Below are 16,932 nucleotides of genomic sequence, written 5' to 3' on the forward strand. Positions count from 1 at the left end.
AGAGTGTAGAGGAGAAGCTGCCCAAAGCCCGGGAGGCAAACCACTGGGGGCTTTAACACCAGTAATTCAGCGTTAGGAGTGGGTATCAAGAGATGTGCTCTCAGTGGACGAGCCCACAGGTGGATGGTTAGCCATGTGACCAGCTGCCAGACAAACTCTTGCCTGTTCCATTGGGGCTTCACCTGCCACCCATGCAGAACCAGGCAGTGCCAGGTGGGGCGGGCAGCAGAGGGTCAGGGCTGTCCAGGGGATGGCAGGACCAGGTCCCACTGGGCAGGAGGCTCAAGGGAGCTCAGAGTCAGGGGGCCGCTCCCCTGTCAGAGAGGTCCTGTTACCTGTCCCCACTCTGCCCAGTGACCTGCCTGTCTCTTAGCCTCTTTGACAAGATGAGGAGATACCCTGTATTTTTTTTTTTCCAAGTTTCACTGATTTTGAGTACTAAAAAGTGATGAATAAGTCTGTGGTTTGCTATGGAGGTTCCACGTCAGATAAAGATTCTTCCGAAGCCCGCCCGCCACACCCCCGCGGCATGGGCACGCTGCATAAAAGATGGCTGCTGTCTCAGACACTTCAGAACGCCACGAAGGGCCCGGACAAGACAGAATCCATCCTGGCAGCCCAAACATGAGCAGCCTCCCCATCCTGCATCGGCTCCTGTTCCTGCTCGCACTCCAAGCCCCTCAAGCACAAGGGGCAACAGTCAAGACACCAGGAACTCAACAATGCTATGAACTCAACCTGATCCGGGAAATTACAAATGAGCTAGACAAGCTACCTGTGGCTTCAGAAGTGAGTAGCTGGGATAAGGTTGGCAAGGGGCAGGGAAGGGCTGGCAGGTGCCTCAGGCCAACAGGACTCATGGACTCTCTCCCTCTGCCCCTACAGGACTCCTTGAACTCAAACGAGAAGAGGAGGCTGATGGTAAGAGTTCAGCCCCACACATGGGTGCACTTGGGTGGGTCCCCATTCACCTCCTGCCTGGGTGACCTCAGGCATGTCACTCCACCTTGACTAGCTTCGGTGTTTTCATCTGTAAATAGGGTTAACAGCACCTATCTCAGTGGGGTTGTTGTGAGGATTAAATGCACACTGTGCATCAAGTTCCCAGACCAGTGTCTGGTGCTTAGCAGCTGCTCAATACATCTCCCCAGTCATGGCTGTAATAATGAAAATGATTTTTTTAAATTACAAAATAAAAAGGCAGTTCTAGGTGAACAATATCAAAGGCCTTAAGCTCAGTTTTCAGTGGAGCATCCTCTGGGCTGGCAGACTAAAATTTCCCTCAGGATCGTGCTTGCTTCCCTCCTTTTCCTTGAATAATTGTCATATTTTCAACTCTGACCAGCCCTAGTTATCATCATTTATAGTTATTTTTCCTAAAGTGGTTATCTCACCTTTGCTTGCATGGCATTTCTTGGGTCAAACAAGAGGTGGAATCTCTCCTGAGTTTATCGGCCATTTGTATTCCCCCTCTCTTAGGCACTCACTGTTCACACACTGCACCTCTTTCCATGCTGGAGCCTCTGTGACCGTCTTCCTGATTTCTAGGAGCCCTTAATTCAGTCAAAGCCTCTTGCTGCAAATATTTCCCTTGGCCAACCCTCTGCCTTTCTAGAGCCTGTTTTGGGAAATTTTTTCTCCCCAAGTGCAGAAAGATCCACCCAGGCCCTTCATGCAGCTCACAGGAGCCAGGGGCTCGGGATGTGGGTGACATAAGGCTTGCCTGGGGTGTGCACTCACCTCTAAGCCTGTGCCCTTTGGAGTAGTTCAGGGACCCACCTGGGGCAAGAAGGGGACAAGGAGGGGATTGTCCAGGGATGTCCCTGAAAGCAGGCTTGGAAAACTGTGGGGATGACTTCAGCCCAGCCATGGGAAGGACACTCTCCAACCTTTCCCCGTTTACATGAATTCTTTGTCCCCTTAGAAAACAAGCCTCCGGAGGCCAAACCTGGAAGAATTCCTGACATTTGCCACAAATTCCCTTGGAGAGGATTCGAAAATCACGAAAAATCTTAAGGTAGGTGAAGCTGTCAAGGGTTTTGGGATCCCTGCCTTGGTCCTGCCCTGCCTCTGGGGAGGAGGGTAGCAGGTCCTGCTCCTTTTTCAGGCAAGTCTCTGACTGTCTGCTTCGGTCTCTTCCCACAGGAAATCCAGCCAATCCTGCCCACAGCCATGTCCACGGTAAGTTGCCCCCTAGATGTCCCTGCAGGTGATGCCCTCAGCCATGACCTGACCGCAGCCTGTCATCCACCTTCCAACCTGGCTCCATCTAATGCCACCTTCTTGGTTTCTTCACAGGAAGAGCCAATCCTTACTGAGAAGAATAACTTGGGTGATTTCCGGGTGAAATTGAAGGAATATCTGTCTGCCATTAGAGACTCTCTGAATTGTAAGAACACATAGAGCCCTAACGTCTGAAGTCTGAAGCTCAGCTCCCTCTCTGGAGCCTCGGAACGTCAGTAACAGCAGATTGTCCTAAGTTTCTTGGATGTCTCTCGCATAGTCCGGGACTGGAAGAATTTCATTTTCTCCTGTGGAGTCAGATTAATTGTTAATTATCTAATTCCTGTAATGTGCAGCCCCCATTTGTCCTTCTGTGATTATTCTCATTTTTATTCTATTGAGACTATTTATTTATGTATTTATTTATTACCTTGTGCCATGTGAAGGGTATTTATTTTAGCAGAGGAGCCATGTCCTGCTCCTTCTGAACAAGACTCAAGATGGGGACTTGGGGGCATGTTCATTTGTATCTCAGGTTTTAAACTGGTTTCTATACATCTGTGAAAATAAACCACACTCTCTGAACAAATGCTTTGTTGCTAGTGTCTCAATTTTACTCAGGTCTTAGTAACTCTCTTGCCTGATGATTTAACACACCTCCCTACCACCAGATGGGCCTGGAACCCACACCCTGGCAATCTGTGGTCCACTGGGGAGCCAGATTGAGTTTTAGAAAATGCAGATATGACCAGGTTGGTTTATACTTAATTTTCCAGGCCTCAGGGTCTTCTGGACCTTGTCCAGATCATTACGGTAGCATAAAAGGCCTGGTTCCACCCAGTGCTTCTATTTCCTTTCTCCCACAGCTACCTACCTCCTTGATGCTCCAGGTAACAGAAGCGCTGTGGCTTCCTAGAGGAACCACGCACCTTGCTTCCTACCTCTAAACCTTTACCCACACTATAACCTCAGCCTCGCATGCCCTGATCCTGACTCAACACGCCCAGGTTCATTTAAAGAAGCTGTTAACTACCTGAAGTAACAAGTAACACTCTGATTATTTAAAGAGCCCTTTTCCAGCACGTTTTCTAATGCCTAGTCATTAAAGGGATGAATGAAGGTAGAGAAAGAGAAGGTGCAATGTAGATTTTGAATTAGATCAGACTGAAATCTTTCTCATTAAAGTAGACCAGGAATAACATAATAAAGACAAGTCAGACAGAAACAGTCTCCTGTATATTATAAAGGATGCGAAAATGTGTGCAGTAATTCTTTTTTTTTTTTTAATTTACTATGAAGTGTCTGTGCTTAGGGGGATTTGGAATCCTATTGAAAAAGAAAAAATGAATACATGGAGGAAAAGAAGACCAGCTCAAATGTTGCATACCTCTGGGTTATCCACACTACTCCATGACAGAGCTCTTCTCTGAAACAGGTGGGTAGGCAGGGACCCAATGGAAGGACAGCCAGTGTGGCCCTGAGGTGGCACAGACTGACCTGAACGATGGAGACTGGGGCATCACTGAATGTGGCTTCAGTCTGCCACCTGACCGTTGGGGTCCCACTGACCCTTTAGCTCTGAGTGCCTCCCTCTCTGGTTCCCCTGCACCCTGCCCAGGTGCACTTCCTCCTGTCTGGGGGTTCAGGGGAGAAGAGGCAGAGCAAACTTTCCTCTGTCACCATGCTAAGGAGTAATGTCATCCTCTCTGACTCCTCAGAAGTCCCATAAGAGCTTTGGGTGTTGAACACCTATGTGTCAGGCCCTCTACTGGACACTGGGAATATGGCAGTGACTAGACAGATGGAAGGTGTCCAGGGAGCTTGCTTTAGATTGAATGGCCTGGGAAGGTCTTTCTGAGGAGGGGACATATAGGTTGAAACCTGAATGACAAGAAAGTGCCAGCCATGCAGCAATCAGGGAGGAAAGAACTCTGGACAGAGGGAATAACAGCCAGTGCCTGGAGACTGAAATGTGCTGACAGCACTCATGGAACAGAAGGAAGAGCCCACAATTCTCCCTCAGTTTCTCTCCCTTCCCTCCTCAGGCTTTATAAAAATTCAGAACCTACATTGGTGTGTATATATTTTTTCCTGAAAAAAAAAAAAACCCATGAAATTGTCATAGTGTACACATTTTTTCTTTTTTTCTTATTGTCTACATACCAGAGTTTTTTAAATGCTGTATTTTAATTGTTCACATTTTATTTTAAAAATATTACTTAGAATTACCTTGTGTTTAAAAATGAATATACTGTAGAAAAGAGACATTCTCATTTATTCTTGATGAAAGTGTAAATTTTTCAAACTCTTTGAAAGGTAAGCTGCTATTATCTACTTAAATGTGATAGGCATACCTTGTGATTATTTGTTATATACATACGTGTGTATATATGAGAATTATTACTCTATTGATATATGTTTTATAATAACAATCTATATGTCCTTTAATAGATAATTTGTTAAATAACATAGTTATGAAGTGGATGCTATCTCGTTTCTGACTATAGGCACATTTATGTATTTGTCTAGCTATCTACCTCCCTCACTTTATATCTGTATATTTTGTTATAAAATTAACTACTTCATGGTTAAGAATGGGAAAAAAGAAAGGTGTAAATCAGTGTGAAACTATCTACCATTTGTGTTAATAAAAAAATAAAAAATAAAAAAAAACCCCAAAAACCAAAACCGCAACCTGTGTTAGTGGCGAATGACTGCAGGAGGTGGGGGTCAGTGGTCAGGTCAGACAACACAGACTTGGTGCAGAAAGATCAGAGGACATGGAGTGTGAAGTCAGCATAGGCAGGACCTGGGTGGAGGTGACATGCTTGAGAAGGGGGTGGGCCTTTTCAGATTTCCTGGGGGCTCTTCCTCGCCCTTCTTGTATAGCAGTCCAGGCTGCTTCAGGTTGAAGTGGGACGAACATGAGCCCAGCACACTCAGGCTCATCCTTGACCCCAAACCTCAGACCCTGCCTGGGTCTAACACAACCAGGCCCAAGCACAGCCCTGGTCCTGGGGCCCAGAACCAACAGGTGGTCAGTTCCCAGTCAAATTAGGGTATTTTCACATCATGTCCATCTGCCTTCAGGGAGAGGGCTGATGACTCCATGACCCAATGGGAGGCCCTGGGGTGCTTGAGTCTCTCCTGCAGGTCTTTTCTCAGAGCCTGCCCAGACTGTCCTTAGTGCCAGGTCTATAGGTTCAGTTGCCACAAGGGGGCACCAAAGCCCCATCATAAGTCCCACAATGTCCAAGTGAAGGCCAAAGTTCCCACCTTCCCAAATCCAAGATGCTTCTTCAGCAGGAAAGTAGATAACCTCAACCAGGAATTTTATTTTTTAATTTTAAAAATATTATAGAAAAGAATCTGAAGAAGAAAAAAATATATATATATATATATAAAACTAAAACTGAATAACTTTGCTGTCATCTGAAACACTGTAAATCAACTATACTTCAATTTTTTAAAATTATAGTTTTTTTTTTACTGCGAGGGCAATATGAGAGAGCATAGATGAGCTTTACTGATAAACTTTGAAATACAGAAAAATAAAGCAAAGAGAAATTGCCAGGAAGCCAAATGCCTGAGGAGAGAACTCAGAGAGGTATTGCCCACCTCCCTCCATGGTGTGAATCCTCTTGCTCCAGGAAGGGGTTCTGCTCCTCCCACCCTGGCCTTGAATCTGCATTTGACTGAGTTCAGCAAACACCCTGAGGACCCTCCACGGCTTACCCAGGCTGGGGAAGGGGATTGGGGAGACACTGAGTCAGGCCTCCGGGGACCTCTTGGCCATGCCCAGTTGGCCCAGGATGGTGTGGTAGGTAGGGGTTATTACATACAGAGCGATGGATGGATGGGTGTGGATCTCGTCAGAGGTGCTTCTCTCAGGAGGTAATGCACAGGGAGCTTGATAAAGGAGTAGGAGTTCATCAGGCAGCCAGAGGTGCAGAGAAGGATGTCAGGCAGATGGCACCAGGGAGTAAGGGTGTGGAGGTCTAAGAGCATAGGGTGAGTTGGGGGTCACAAGAGAGTTTAGGCAGTTTATAGGGCCACAGTGTGGGCGCCGGGTGGCCAGATAGAGACAAGTCCCCCAGAGCTCCCTTGGTCAGGAAGCCCCACGCACCTCTGGGTCTCAGCCTGGTCCCTCGCGATTCCTCCCTCTCTTTGCCTAGCTTAGCCCAGCCTGGCCTGGACACTGTGGAGACAGCAAGACTAGACAACCATGCCTGAGGAGTCGGGGGTGTATGGAGGGGGAGGGATAGGACGGGGCCACATCACTGTTTTTAATGCCAAAAGGAAAAAGCCAGGGCAGAGGGAGAGAAGCTGGAGGAAAGAGGGGCCAGCCAAGCACAGCGGGATCCCTGGGGCCATGGTGGGAGGGAGGGAGGGAGGGAGAGGCAGAGGTTGTGTGGGCCAGAGTGGAGGGTTGAGTGAGTTCTCACCATGGGCTGGGGCCTCAATTTTCTCCTTGAAAACCTCAGGTCAGGCTCATGGAGGGGATGATGGATCAGGCAAAGGGACTCAGAATCCCCTCAATGACCAGATGAAGTCTATGACTGCCTTCATTTTACATATGAAAAAAAAAATGAGGCCCAGAGAATATGACTCCAGAGCCTCTGAATCCGTAAGCCACAGTGCTTTGGCCAATGCCCACTGAAGCACAGGAGCCCTTTAAGTCTGGTTTAGGGCCCACCTGGGGTCTCCTCCTTGACTGGACCCAGGCCTCCAGAGGTACCTACTGGCTCCAAGAGCTCCTGGTTTCAGCTCCAGGGGCGCACAGCACAGCCGTGGTGCCTCAGCTCCATCCTCCATTCATTGAACCACCACATGTTTATCGCCAAAATCCTCTATATGCACATTTGTCACTTATCCTACCCAGCACCCGCCACATACGCACACACACTGGGCTTAGATCCAGGCTCGTTCCCATCCCCACGCCTCATGGAGTTTCTGAGAGAGAGACCACTGGCTCACAGCCACCCCCTGCCTTGACTGGTAGTCAAGGTTTCCTCTCTCCTACCCAGCTCCTCAGAGATCCCAGACTCAACTTCCACCTCCAGCCTTGGCTCATGCTGTGGCCCTCCAGGAGCCCTCCCTACTCCCCAGGGTCCACAGAATCCTGGCCTGAGGCCTTCTCGCCTCCTACTCAGACAGGCGCCCTTGACCATGGCACCCTTGACCATGCCGCCCCTGGGACTTCCTTCAGCAGACAGTGGGCGAGTGTCTCCACTCACCCTGCCCTGGAGGGCACCACATGGGCCATGCCAGAGATGAAGTGGTGCAGCCAGGGACAGCAGACTGTGACAGTGAAGATGTGTACCTCTGAGGGGAGCTGTGCCAGGAAAGGAGTGTGGCTGTGCCCGTACCCGTGCCCAGGTGGGAAGCACGGGGTTGTAAGAGCATCTGGTAGTGGGGCACTGGTGGCAGAGTGCTGGCAGTGAGGGTCCACATCCGGGGGTGATGGTGGTAGGGTGCTCCTTCTCCTTCTGCTGCATCTGTCCTGACCCCTATGGGGAAAAGGACCAGGGCTCCCTTGAGCACGGTAATAAAACAATGGATCCCTCAGAGGTGCTCTGAGCCTTGAATGGGGGTGGGGGAAACACTTTGGCCAAGTCCACCCCACATCAGTGAGCATCCAATAAATGTGACTCTGATCTCCCCAGGCTGAGGGCTGGACTCAATGGCTGCTTTTTCCTACAAGGCAAGGCCCTGGGCCCTCGGCAGGGCCACCTCCTCCTACCCAGGCAGGACTAGGGAGGAAAGTGCTCTGTAGCCGTGTTGTCAGCTGGCTCTTTCCAGGAAAATCCATTTGACTGAGTCATTTCCAGTCTGCTGACCTTGAATACCCAGACTGCCTGGCAGAGTTTGCCTCCTGGGGCTGGGTGTGGGGCAGTGTTGGGGTACTGGGGAAAGGTTTGCACAGGAAACCTAAATCCACCCTTACCAGAAGCCTCTACAGCTAAGCTTGTGGCCAGGGAGGCAGAGAGCTGGTGTGGCCTCTCTGAGATGGAAGGTGACTTTCCTCCTGGAAATGAGTTGTCACAGCTCAGACAATTCGTCAACAAACTTTTCCTATCTGCACCAAGCCCTGTGCTGGGGAGGAGGAGGATGGGACCCTCCCACTGGCCCTCCATCTGGTCCTGAAGGCTTTCAGTCTTGTAGGGGAGCAGTGGACCCTCCCATTGTATGGTCCAGGCTGGGATGGGGGGTATTCAGAGCTGAGGAGTCTCAAGGAACCACTTGTCCCAGCTTGGTGGTCCCAGGGGCCAGATTCCTTTCCTGGGAGATGCTGCCTCCCAGTGCTTGCTGAAAGGGCAAGTAGAGTCAGGTGGGCAAGTCAGGCTGTCGGAGGGAGGAGGAGGATAGGACAGGGGGAGAATGTTTGGGGCACAGACAGGCAGAGAGTTTTAGGAACAGGTATGGTGAAGAGGAGGCAGGTTACAAAGTGTGCTGTGGAGTGTAAGCGAGAAGAGTTGGAACTACTGTCCATGTGTCCAAGGTGAGGACCCAGGGGATGAAAAAGCAGGTCTGCAGGGTCTAAGGGCCCACAGGAGGGTTCGACGGTTCAGAGGCTACGTGTGTAGGAGACAGACTGGGAGCAGTCCCTGTTCACGTGATGGCTAAGGCCACAGAGTGTTATTCGGGAAGAAGAGCTGAAGGCCAGGACAGCAGTGTTGAGGGGCCAGAGGCATGATAGCTGGGCGAGAGACTGGCCAGTGGCCAGTGGTCCTGGGAGAGTAGGAAAGGAGCAGGAGCCACAAGGAGAGGTCCACACCAGCAGGGTGGCCTATGGGCACTGAAGTTGGCACATGAAGGACAGGAGTCCATGGGTTTGGCAGTGAGGTTTGTGGGGAGCCACACATCTTTCTTCTGGAAAGATGACATCAGGGCTGAGGCCATGACATGGGCAGGCATTCCTAGATTACATGGCATGGAAAGTGACAGCAATAACATCGACGGGGTGCGCTAAGGCGAGGGGGGGGTGAGGACCTAGATGGGCAGTGTGACTCCTTTTTGGCACGTTTCCCACAGGGTCAGGAGAAAACCCTCTGGAAGGGGTTTCCTATGGGTGTCCCTCCCACAGACTCCGGGGGAAATTAGGGGCTTGTGGCTTCCCTGGAATCTTTTTCACAGGGGAAGTTATGAAGGGGAAGGAAATGGGCCTTACAGTTTCTCACATCCCATGGGACCTCTGCACAGGCATCTCAGCTGATCTCACCCTCCCTGGGCCTGCCACCCCTTGTCTTCCCTGGGGACCTGAGGACCAGGAGACCAGTGGCCCACCCAGTCCACACTATCACTGATGACATAGATGGGATCTGAACCCGTATCTGTTCCTGCTCCCCTGATGTCTTCTATCTCAGGGATCAGAAAGCCAGGAAATGCTGGTCACCTGGGTAGACCAGCAAAGGGATGTCCCCCTCAGGGCAGCTGTAAAGGGAGACTCCTCCAGGTGTGGGCAGGGAAGCTAGAGTGTCCTGTTACTGTCCCCGGGAAGTCCTGGGAGCCAAAGGCACAATTTCCCCAGCAGAGCCTGCCATCCAGGCATCTCTCTGTCTCAGGCATGGACTCTCCACCAGTGATCCCTGGGTAGCCCAAGAAAGTTCCTTCTCCCTGATCCTCAACTCCCTCATCTGTACAATGGGTTTAATTATCGCTGCCTCACAGAGGAAATTGTTGCTTGTCCCAGGAAACTTTGTGGGGGAATCCTCCCAGGGAGGAGGTAGTGCTTCAACCTTTCTTCTCCTCTCCCCCCCACTTTGGGAGATTTCTAAAGCCCAAACTGGGCAGAGGACTCAGCCTTACTGGAATTTTCAGGGATAGCCACCCTTTGCCCAGCTGCAGCCCTAGATTGCATCTTTCTGGACAGATGTGGTGAGGTGGAGAGCCCAACCACCACCCAGATTCAGGGCTCATGGGGTCCTGCATCACCCTCAGGAACACCCAGTGAATGGCTCGTCCTTCCTGAGAGGGGTTTCTGGTCACCTCAGGCCATACCATACACACAAAGCTACATCTTTGACCTTTGTGGTTGCAGCTCCAGTTGGAGCCTTCCTGCATCTCCTCTAAGTCTCCAGAGATGCACCTCAAAAAGGCCAGGGTGATCAGAAGAGCAATTCTTGTTCTGCTCTCTGGGTATCCCCAGACCCCTGGCACTGGCGAATCCTGATTGGTCTGGGAGGACCTGAGGGTGGTTAACCCCCAACCATGTGTGTGTGGATTCTACATCCATATAGCCCAGCTTCCAGGGAGCTGGAGGTGTGGCCGACCCCACAGCCCCCTGCACTCAGAGCTCACTTCTGGTGCTCATGTTGGGTAGTGGGTAGGGAGGACAAGGCCCAGACTCATGGGCACAGTGTTAAGGGTACCAACCAAGATGTGCACAGAGAATGGACAGCCAGGAGGGGGCGGTCATGAAATGAGAGTGAAGCAAGTTAAGAGAAGGCGTTGAGGGGACTCACTGGGTGTGTGGGTTGGGGGTAGGAGGTGAATGAGGAACCTCTGACATCGGGGTTCTGGTTCAGGCAGCTGGGCGGACAGCAAGGCCATTTGCTGTGATGGGGGAGACCCAAGGTATCAGAGAGGTTTGGGGAGCCAGTCCAGACTGGACTGGATGTGACAAGTTTGAGAGGCCAGGGGAACTTCAGAAGACTCAGTTGTGGCTACATAGGCCCAAAGGTCAGAGTGAAGTCATGGCACAAGACATATGGAAGTCATTGGTGAAGAGGAAGTTCCCAGCACCAGAGCACTGCAAAGAGCGAGCCAGGCCTCGGGTAGTGCCCAGGGATGCCAACTTTAAGGTGGGGCCAAGGATAATGAGATGTCCTTTTTCACTTCACTCCTTGGTTCTTGGAGCTTCCTTGCTGTTTCCCAAGATACAACAACTGTACACTCAGGAAATGACACTCCAAGGGTGGGTGTGCACCAGCCTGCCTCCCCCAACCTATGCCTCCCACCCGCCCAGAGGACTTCCTCCAGGGCTGGAAATGCATTCCCCACCTGTGAATCTCTGTTCCTTAAGCTCATCCCCAGCTAGGAGTGTCATCAAATAGCTAGAAGGGGCTGCTGCCTTTATCTGCCTCCTTGGGACAAAAAAAACCCACTGGAGGCTTCACTAAAAATTAAAAGGAAGAGAAATCATTACCAGAAGCCTTTACTACTTCCAAAGTCCTGAGGATGCCCCTCACTGCTCTCTCTGTTTGGGGCTGGAGTCCAGGCAAAGGTGCTGGGTGGGAGCCTGGGGAACCTGGCCCAGCTCCCTCACCAGTCCCTCTGGAGCTGATGGGCCAGTCAAGGTTGCAGATGCAAGCTTTCTATTCTGGGCAAGATGGTTCGTTCTGGAACAACCTTCCTTCAGGACTTTTCTGAAGTGTCAGGGCTCCCTCGGACTCTCCCTGCAGCCCTGTTTGGGCAGGTGTGTCTCTTGTTTCCAGTTCTGTTCTTCAGGTCCCAGAGGGCCCTGGCCTTGAGCCCCGAGCTCCCTGTTATGTACCTGGAGAGAGCCCCCTACCTCCTTCCAGCACCTCCCCCAAAGGCCCCCCAGCCCCTCACAAGGGTGACAGTCCCCCTCCCAGGACTCAGACTGAGGGCCCAGCAGGAGTAGTGATAAAGGGGTCAGTGAACTGTGGGGAAGGGGAGGGAGGTGGCCCACAAAGTCTCTGGGATGACCGGGAGGGGTCCTTGGGGATCTCTCCTCCCAGCCCTGGGGCCATCAACTCACAACTCCCTCTCCCTAAACACACACTCATCCTACTCCCTCAGGCCACGTCTTAGCGAGGGTGTGCCGAGTCCCCTGTGCAGTGCTGGGGGCACAGCAGCTGCCTTTGTGTTGGATGCAGGGCTGGAGCCTGCCTTCAAGCTTTGCCACTTCTCACTGCATGACTGTGGATTGTTACTTCCACCTCTGGGTCCCAGTTAGTTTATGTGCGCAAGGAGGTGAAGGCCCGCTTTGCAGGTAACAACTCCCTAACAAGGGAGTTCTGGGCTGCATAAGGGGATATTTTCTGTTTTGGCTGACAGGGTGCCTCCCTCTTCCCACCGCTGTCTCCCTGTTGGAAAGAAAGGATGAGAGGGGAGTGATGGCCAGTGTCTGGGCCAGTCTCCATATAGCCTGTGGCCCCCATCCTCCACCACACAGCCTCCAGGGCACTGTCTGACACAGACCTCCACTCTTGTGTGGCATCTTCACCCAGTATCCTTGACCCTCTGTTCCCCCCTGAGTGCTTCCTGGTAGGTGCTGAGCAGAGGTTTCATGGAAAAGGTAGAGGAAGGGCCAGGGCCTTGACACGCCACACTCTCACCCCCAGCCTGGCCACCTAGGAACGTCCCATCAGGTTCAGAAGGGTAGGGCTGGCCTCGCGGTGTGCCCCAGATCCTGGCAGGGACTCCAGTGGGGTCTGGAGGACTAAGGTCTGGCTTCTCTGTACAAGGGCAACAACCCTCCTGCTATGCAGTGAAACTTGCCAGGGCTGCAAGCTCGGGCCACAGTACTCAGACCATGAGCTCTACCTGCTTCCCAGGGCTGTCCACTTGAGCTCAGCAGCATGTCCTCGCTTATGTCTGACTCCATCAATTTAGGTTAAATCACCCTCTGGGGCCCAGAATCTCCCAGTGTGGGGAGCTTCTCCTGTATCAGAAGGGCACCTGCAGAGGCATGGGGGCTCACACAGATGCACCTCATGTAAAACATCCTCCCCTCCTGACACATCTCTAAGTACAGACATCAACCACCCTGGCACACAGACACTCAGAAACGTTAAGTGTGTGGACCCATACCCCTTCGACCACAAAACTCATGGCATGGGGAAGTAAACACCAACTCGTGCTGTGCTCTCCAAAGTCCATTGTGAAAATCAAACACTTGTCAGCCCCTCAAGAGCCTGTGACTTTTCCAGAAGCAGTTCCTGTTCCAGAGGGAGGCCTCTGGAACTGGAGGTGGGCTGGGGCAGGGGCCACGTAGGAAGCTAAGCCCAGAAGACCTTGGTTGAAAAGCCATTGTCCCCTGTACCTCCTGTGGATGCAGCCATGACCCTGTTGGTGCCTAATGCCTGCCAGAGGCTGTAGCTAGCAGCACAGTGCCCACCTCAGAGGGGACAGTCTGCCCTGCAGAGGGAAGCGAGGTTCACGTAACTCAAGGGAAGAGTCACTCAGCAAGGTGGAGTTGGAGGCAGGATTTGAACTCAGAACCCTGACCCACCCCCACTGAGAGCCCCAACTCACCTCTGCAGCTTGGGAGCTGAATACGGCTGTGTAAACCAGGATTGTTGCTGTTAGATGAGATCTTACCATGGAGTAACGTTCTGGAATCTTGCTGGCTGGACTTGCACATGGTTGTCATTCCCTCAGCTCACAGGGGCTGTGGGGCAGAGGTTCCTGGCTGGGAACAGCTTGCCGACTGCTCTGGGTCCTTGGTGGGAGATGAGGTGAGCTGTCACAGGACTATGTCATTTGGCTGGAATCTGCCTAGGTGGACAGTGGGGCAGGCCTGTGAGAGTCCTCCTCACACTCATATCTCACTGTGGCCACAGCTACGGGCTCTAGGAAGAGAAGGGGAGGCTGGAGTTGGAATGGGCCCCAGTGTGGCACAGCCGGCCCAAAGGCCTCTTGGGATAACAGGCAGGATGGGAAGCCGGGGAGGGGGGCGGGAGTAGAAGCTCGATTCAATGTCTCCCAGACCCCGCCCCCCAGCCACTTCAGGCCAGGAAGTCCAAGCTGTGCCCAGAGGCCCCTCAGAGGGAGGGGGAAGACTTGGCAGGTCAGACTGCCCAGGAGGGCTGGAGAAGCTCAAGAAGGTGGGCGGGTGGGCTGCCAATTCTTGGAAAGACTCATTAATGAAAACCCCCAAGGCTGACCACCTGGGGGAAAGGCTCACCTTTCCATGTGTAGCTGATAAGGGCCAGGAGATTCCACAGTTCAGGTAGTTCCCCCGCCTCCCTGGTGTTTTGTGGTCACCATTAATCATTTCCTCTAACTGTGTATATAAGAGCTCTTTTGCCAGTGAGCCCAGTGCTCAGAGAGAAAGGCTAAAGTCCTAAGGAGGATGTGGCTGCAGAACCTGCTTCTCCTGAGCACTGTGGTCTGCAGCACCTCCGCACCCACCCAGCCACCCAGCCCTGCCACCCGGCCCTGGCAGCATGTGGATGCCATCAAGGAGGCCCTGAGCATTCTGAACCACAGTAGAGACTCTGCTGCTGTGATGGTGAGTGAGGGAGGGAGCGCAGGCCACGCCTGGGTCACCTCGCTGGCCCGGACCTGCCATGCCTGTCAGCTTGATAACCCAACATTTTCCTTTTCTACAGAATGAAACAACAGAAGTCATCTCTGAAATGTTTGACTCCCAGGTAAGATACCTCTCTGACACAACTTCTCAAAGGCCTCGTCCCTGGGGAGTGACTCCATTTTAGATGGACCGTCACAGGGTTGTCCACTTTCTCTCCAGTCAGCTGGCTGCCAGAAGGAGGCTTGCGCAGGAGGCCACTGGCTTTGCCCCTGTGGCAGTCACGTGAGCTCCTTTATTAGCTGACCAGCCACGGACAGACCTAGCATTCAAGGGGCTAGGGGTCACCAGGGGACAGGTGGGTAAGTGGGGGTTATGTCATGAGACAGGGGATGTGGGCTTGGGGCACTCACTGTGGCCTGAGACCAAGCCCTGTGGACACGGTGCTGGCTACTGACGGGCACAGAAGGGTTTCAGGAACAAACTTTGCTCACACGGCAGGTCTGGGTGAGGCCCCCCTCCTCCTTCCCCCTGAATGCTGGGAGGACAGTGATCTCTTTTTTCTGGGGACTGGGACCCTCTTGAGATGCCAGGCCAAGGGAATGTGGCTGTGCTGGCTGGGAATGGCCTGAGCTGAGTGGTGAGGACGAGTCAGACTCGTGCCTGCAGTGGACAGGGGGACAGGGCAGTGTGTATAACGGGGTCCAGCCTGAGATTAGTCAGGAATAATCCTGCGCCCCTCCCAGGCCCTGCTCTTGGGAGATAGGGATGAGAACAGGAAGGAGTGATGGGGAGGATATCCTGTGCCTACCAGAGCACACTTGGCCACTGCTCACCAAAGAATGGACATTTCCCCCAGGAGCCGACATGCCTGCAGACTCGCCTGGAGCTGTACAAGCAGGGCCTGCGGGGCAGCCTCACTAGCCTCGATAGCCCCTTGACCATGATGGCCAGCCACTACAAGCAGCACTGCCCCCCCACCCAGGTGAGTGCCCACATCAGGTCCCCAAGCGGGAAGGTCTCATTCTAGGAGGGTGGAGGAATGGCTGGGGAGAGACCTTTGGCTGTGGCTGTTCACGACCCCAAAGGGTTTCTGAGTCAACAGATTTGTAATGACTAGCCCCTCCTGAGAGGGAGCAACTCTAGGAGTTAAAGCCCTGGACTCGAGAGCCTATGGCACTCCCTAGCGGGAGCTGCTACTATCTTTATTATTACCATTAATGAGGTCAGAGGTGAGGCAAGTACAAGGAAACTCAAGACCTGCCTAAGGCCCAGAGGAAGTTCTAGGGCCCAAGTGCCACCTCCTAAAAGGACTTTCCCCTGGCTCCTCCTGGGATGCCTGGATTGCATGGGAGCAAGGAGGAAAGCTTACCTGAAATGGAAAAAGGCCCCAAACATTCCTTTCCTGTGGGAAAACAGTGAGGCCTGTGGCCTTGACTCCTGCCCCTTCTGGGCTCCTAGAGACGGCCTGGGCCCAACTGCTGTGCCCTGGCCTGGGACCAAAGAGGCAGTGGCCCAGCTGCCCAGCAGACCAGCCTCCGGCTTGCACTTTATCAGGCCCCTGGCCCCGGCTGCCATTGGCAGAGCTGTGCGCCTTTTGGGTGACACATGGGTGGCAGCATGTCACCTGACCCAGGTCAGCAGGTGGGCCCCAGAGAGGCCTTCTGGCCTCTGAGTTCTAAGAGGCAGCACAGAAACATGCTGATGCTTCCCCCATATTACCCACTCATGCCTGGACTCAAGTTTTTTTTTTTTTCTTTTCTTTCTTAAGGAAAATTCCTGTGAAACCCAGATTATCACCTTTAAAAGTTTCAAAGAGAATCTGAAGGATTTTCTTTTTACCATCCCCTTTGACTGCTGGAAGGCAGTCCAGAAGTGAAGCAGGCCAGACCAGCCAGAAGCCAGCCTGGGAGCTTACCTCACAGATCACTGCCCTCCCATCCACAAAGAGCCAAACAAAACCCAGGATCTTCACCCTGGAGGGACCACAGGGTGGGCCAGGGCTGTAGGGAACACAGACTTGCTCTGGGCCATGTTGACCCTGATACGGGTGTGGTAGGGGAAACAGGAGATGTTTTACACTGGCAGGGATCAGTAATATTTATTTATATATTTATGTATTTTAATTAATTTATTTATTTATTTAATTTCATACCCCATATTTATTCAAGATGTTTTACCATAATAATAAATGATTAAAAATCTGTTCTTATTTGTGCAGTTTTTCAGTTTGTTTTCTACCATGAGCGAATGCTCAAGGTGCTCTCCTCTACCCAGGTCAGGGAGGGCAGGAAGCTGGGAGTTGGGGCAGGGAACAGGGGCCTGCAGCAGATCAGGCACAACTGGATAGGCAGTGCTGTCAGAGCACAGGGGAGGTGACAGCCCTCCTGGGTGTAACATTCTGCACATCTGGACATGCTTCCCTGGATGCTCAAAGGTTCCCACCCCAGAGAGAGGTTTCCAGGTTCACTTGGAAGTCCAAGTAACCC

The 16,932-nt window shown here is 52.3% G+C and overlaps 2 protein-coding genes across 2 annotated transcripts; both read left to right on the top strand.

Moving 5' to 3' along the window:
* The first annotated feature begins 624 nt into the window (after positions 1 to 624).
* On the top strand, positions 625 to 2,403 carry LOC118892530 (interleukin-3-like). The gene is made up of 5 exons (XM_036847285.1): positions 625 to 789; positions 886 to 921; positions 1,925 to 2,017; positions 2,146 to 2,181; positions 2,299 to 2,403. Exons 1-5 carry the CDS (start codon positions 625 to 627, stop codon positions 2,401 to 2,403), a joined length of 435 nt encoding a protein of 144 aa, XP_036703180.1.
* An 11,856-nt stretch (positions 2,404 to 14,259) lies between these two features.
* On the top strand, positions 14,260 to 16,647 carry CSF2 (colony stimulating factor 2). Its single transcript, XM_036847917.1, has 4 exons — positions 14,260 to 14,425; positions 14,526 to 14,567; positions 15,303 to 15,428; positions 16,215 to 16,647. The coding sequence occupies exons 1-4, from the start codon at positions 14,267 to 14,269 to the stop codon at positions 16,320 to 16,322; spliced, it is 435 nt and encodes a 144-aa protein (XP_036703812.1). The 5' UTR covers positions 14,260 to 14,266; the 3' UTR covers positions 16,323 to 16,647.
* Positions 16,648 to 16,932: the final 285 nt, after the last annotated feature.

The sequence above is a fragment of the Balaenoptera musculus genome, chromosome 3, assembly GCF_009873245.2.
Source record: "Balaenoptera musculus isolate JJ_BM4_2016_0621 chromosome 3, mBalMus1.pri.v3, whole genome shotgun sequence".
NCBI classification, from domain to species: domain Eukaryota; kingdom Metazoa; phylum Chordata; class Mammalia; order Artiodactyla; family Balaenopteridae; genus Balaenoptera; species Balaenoptera musculus.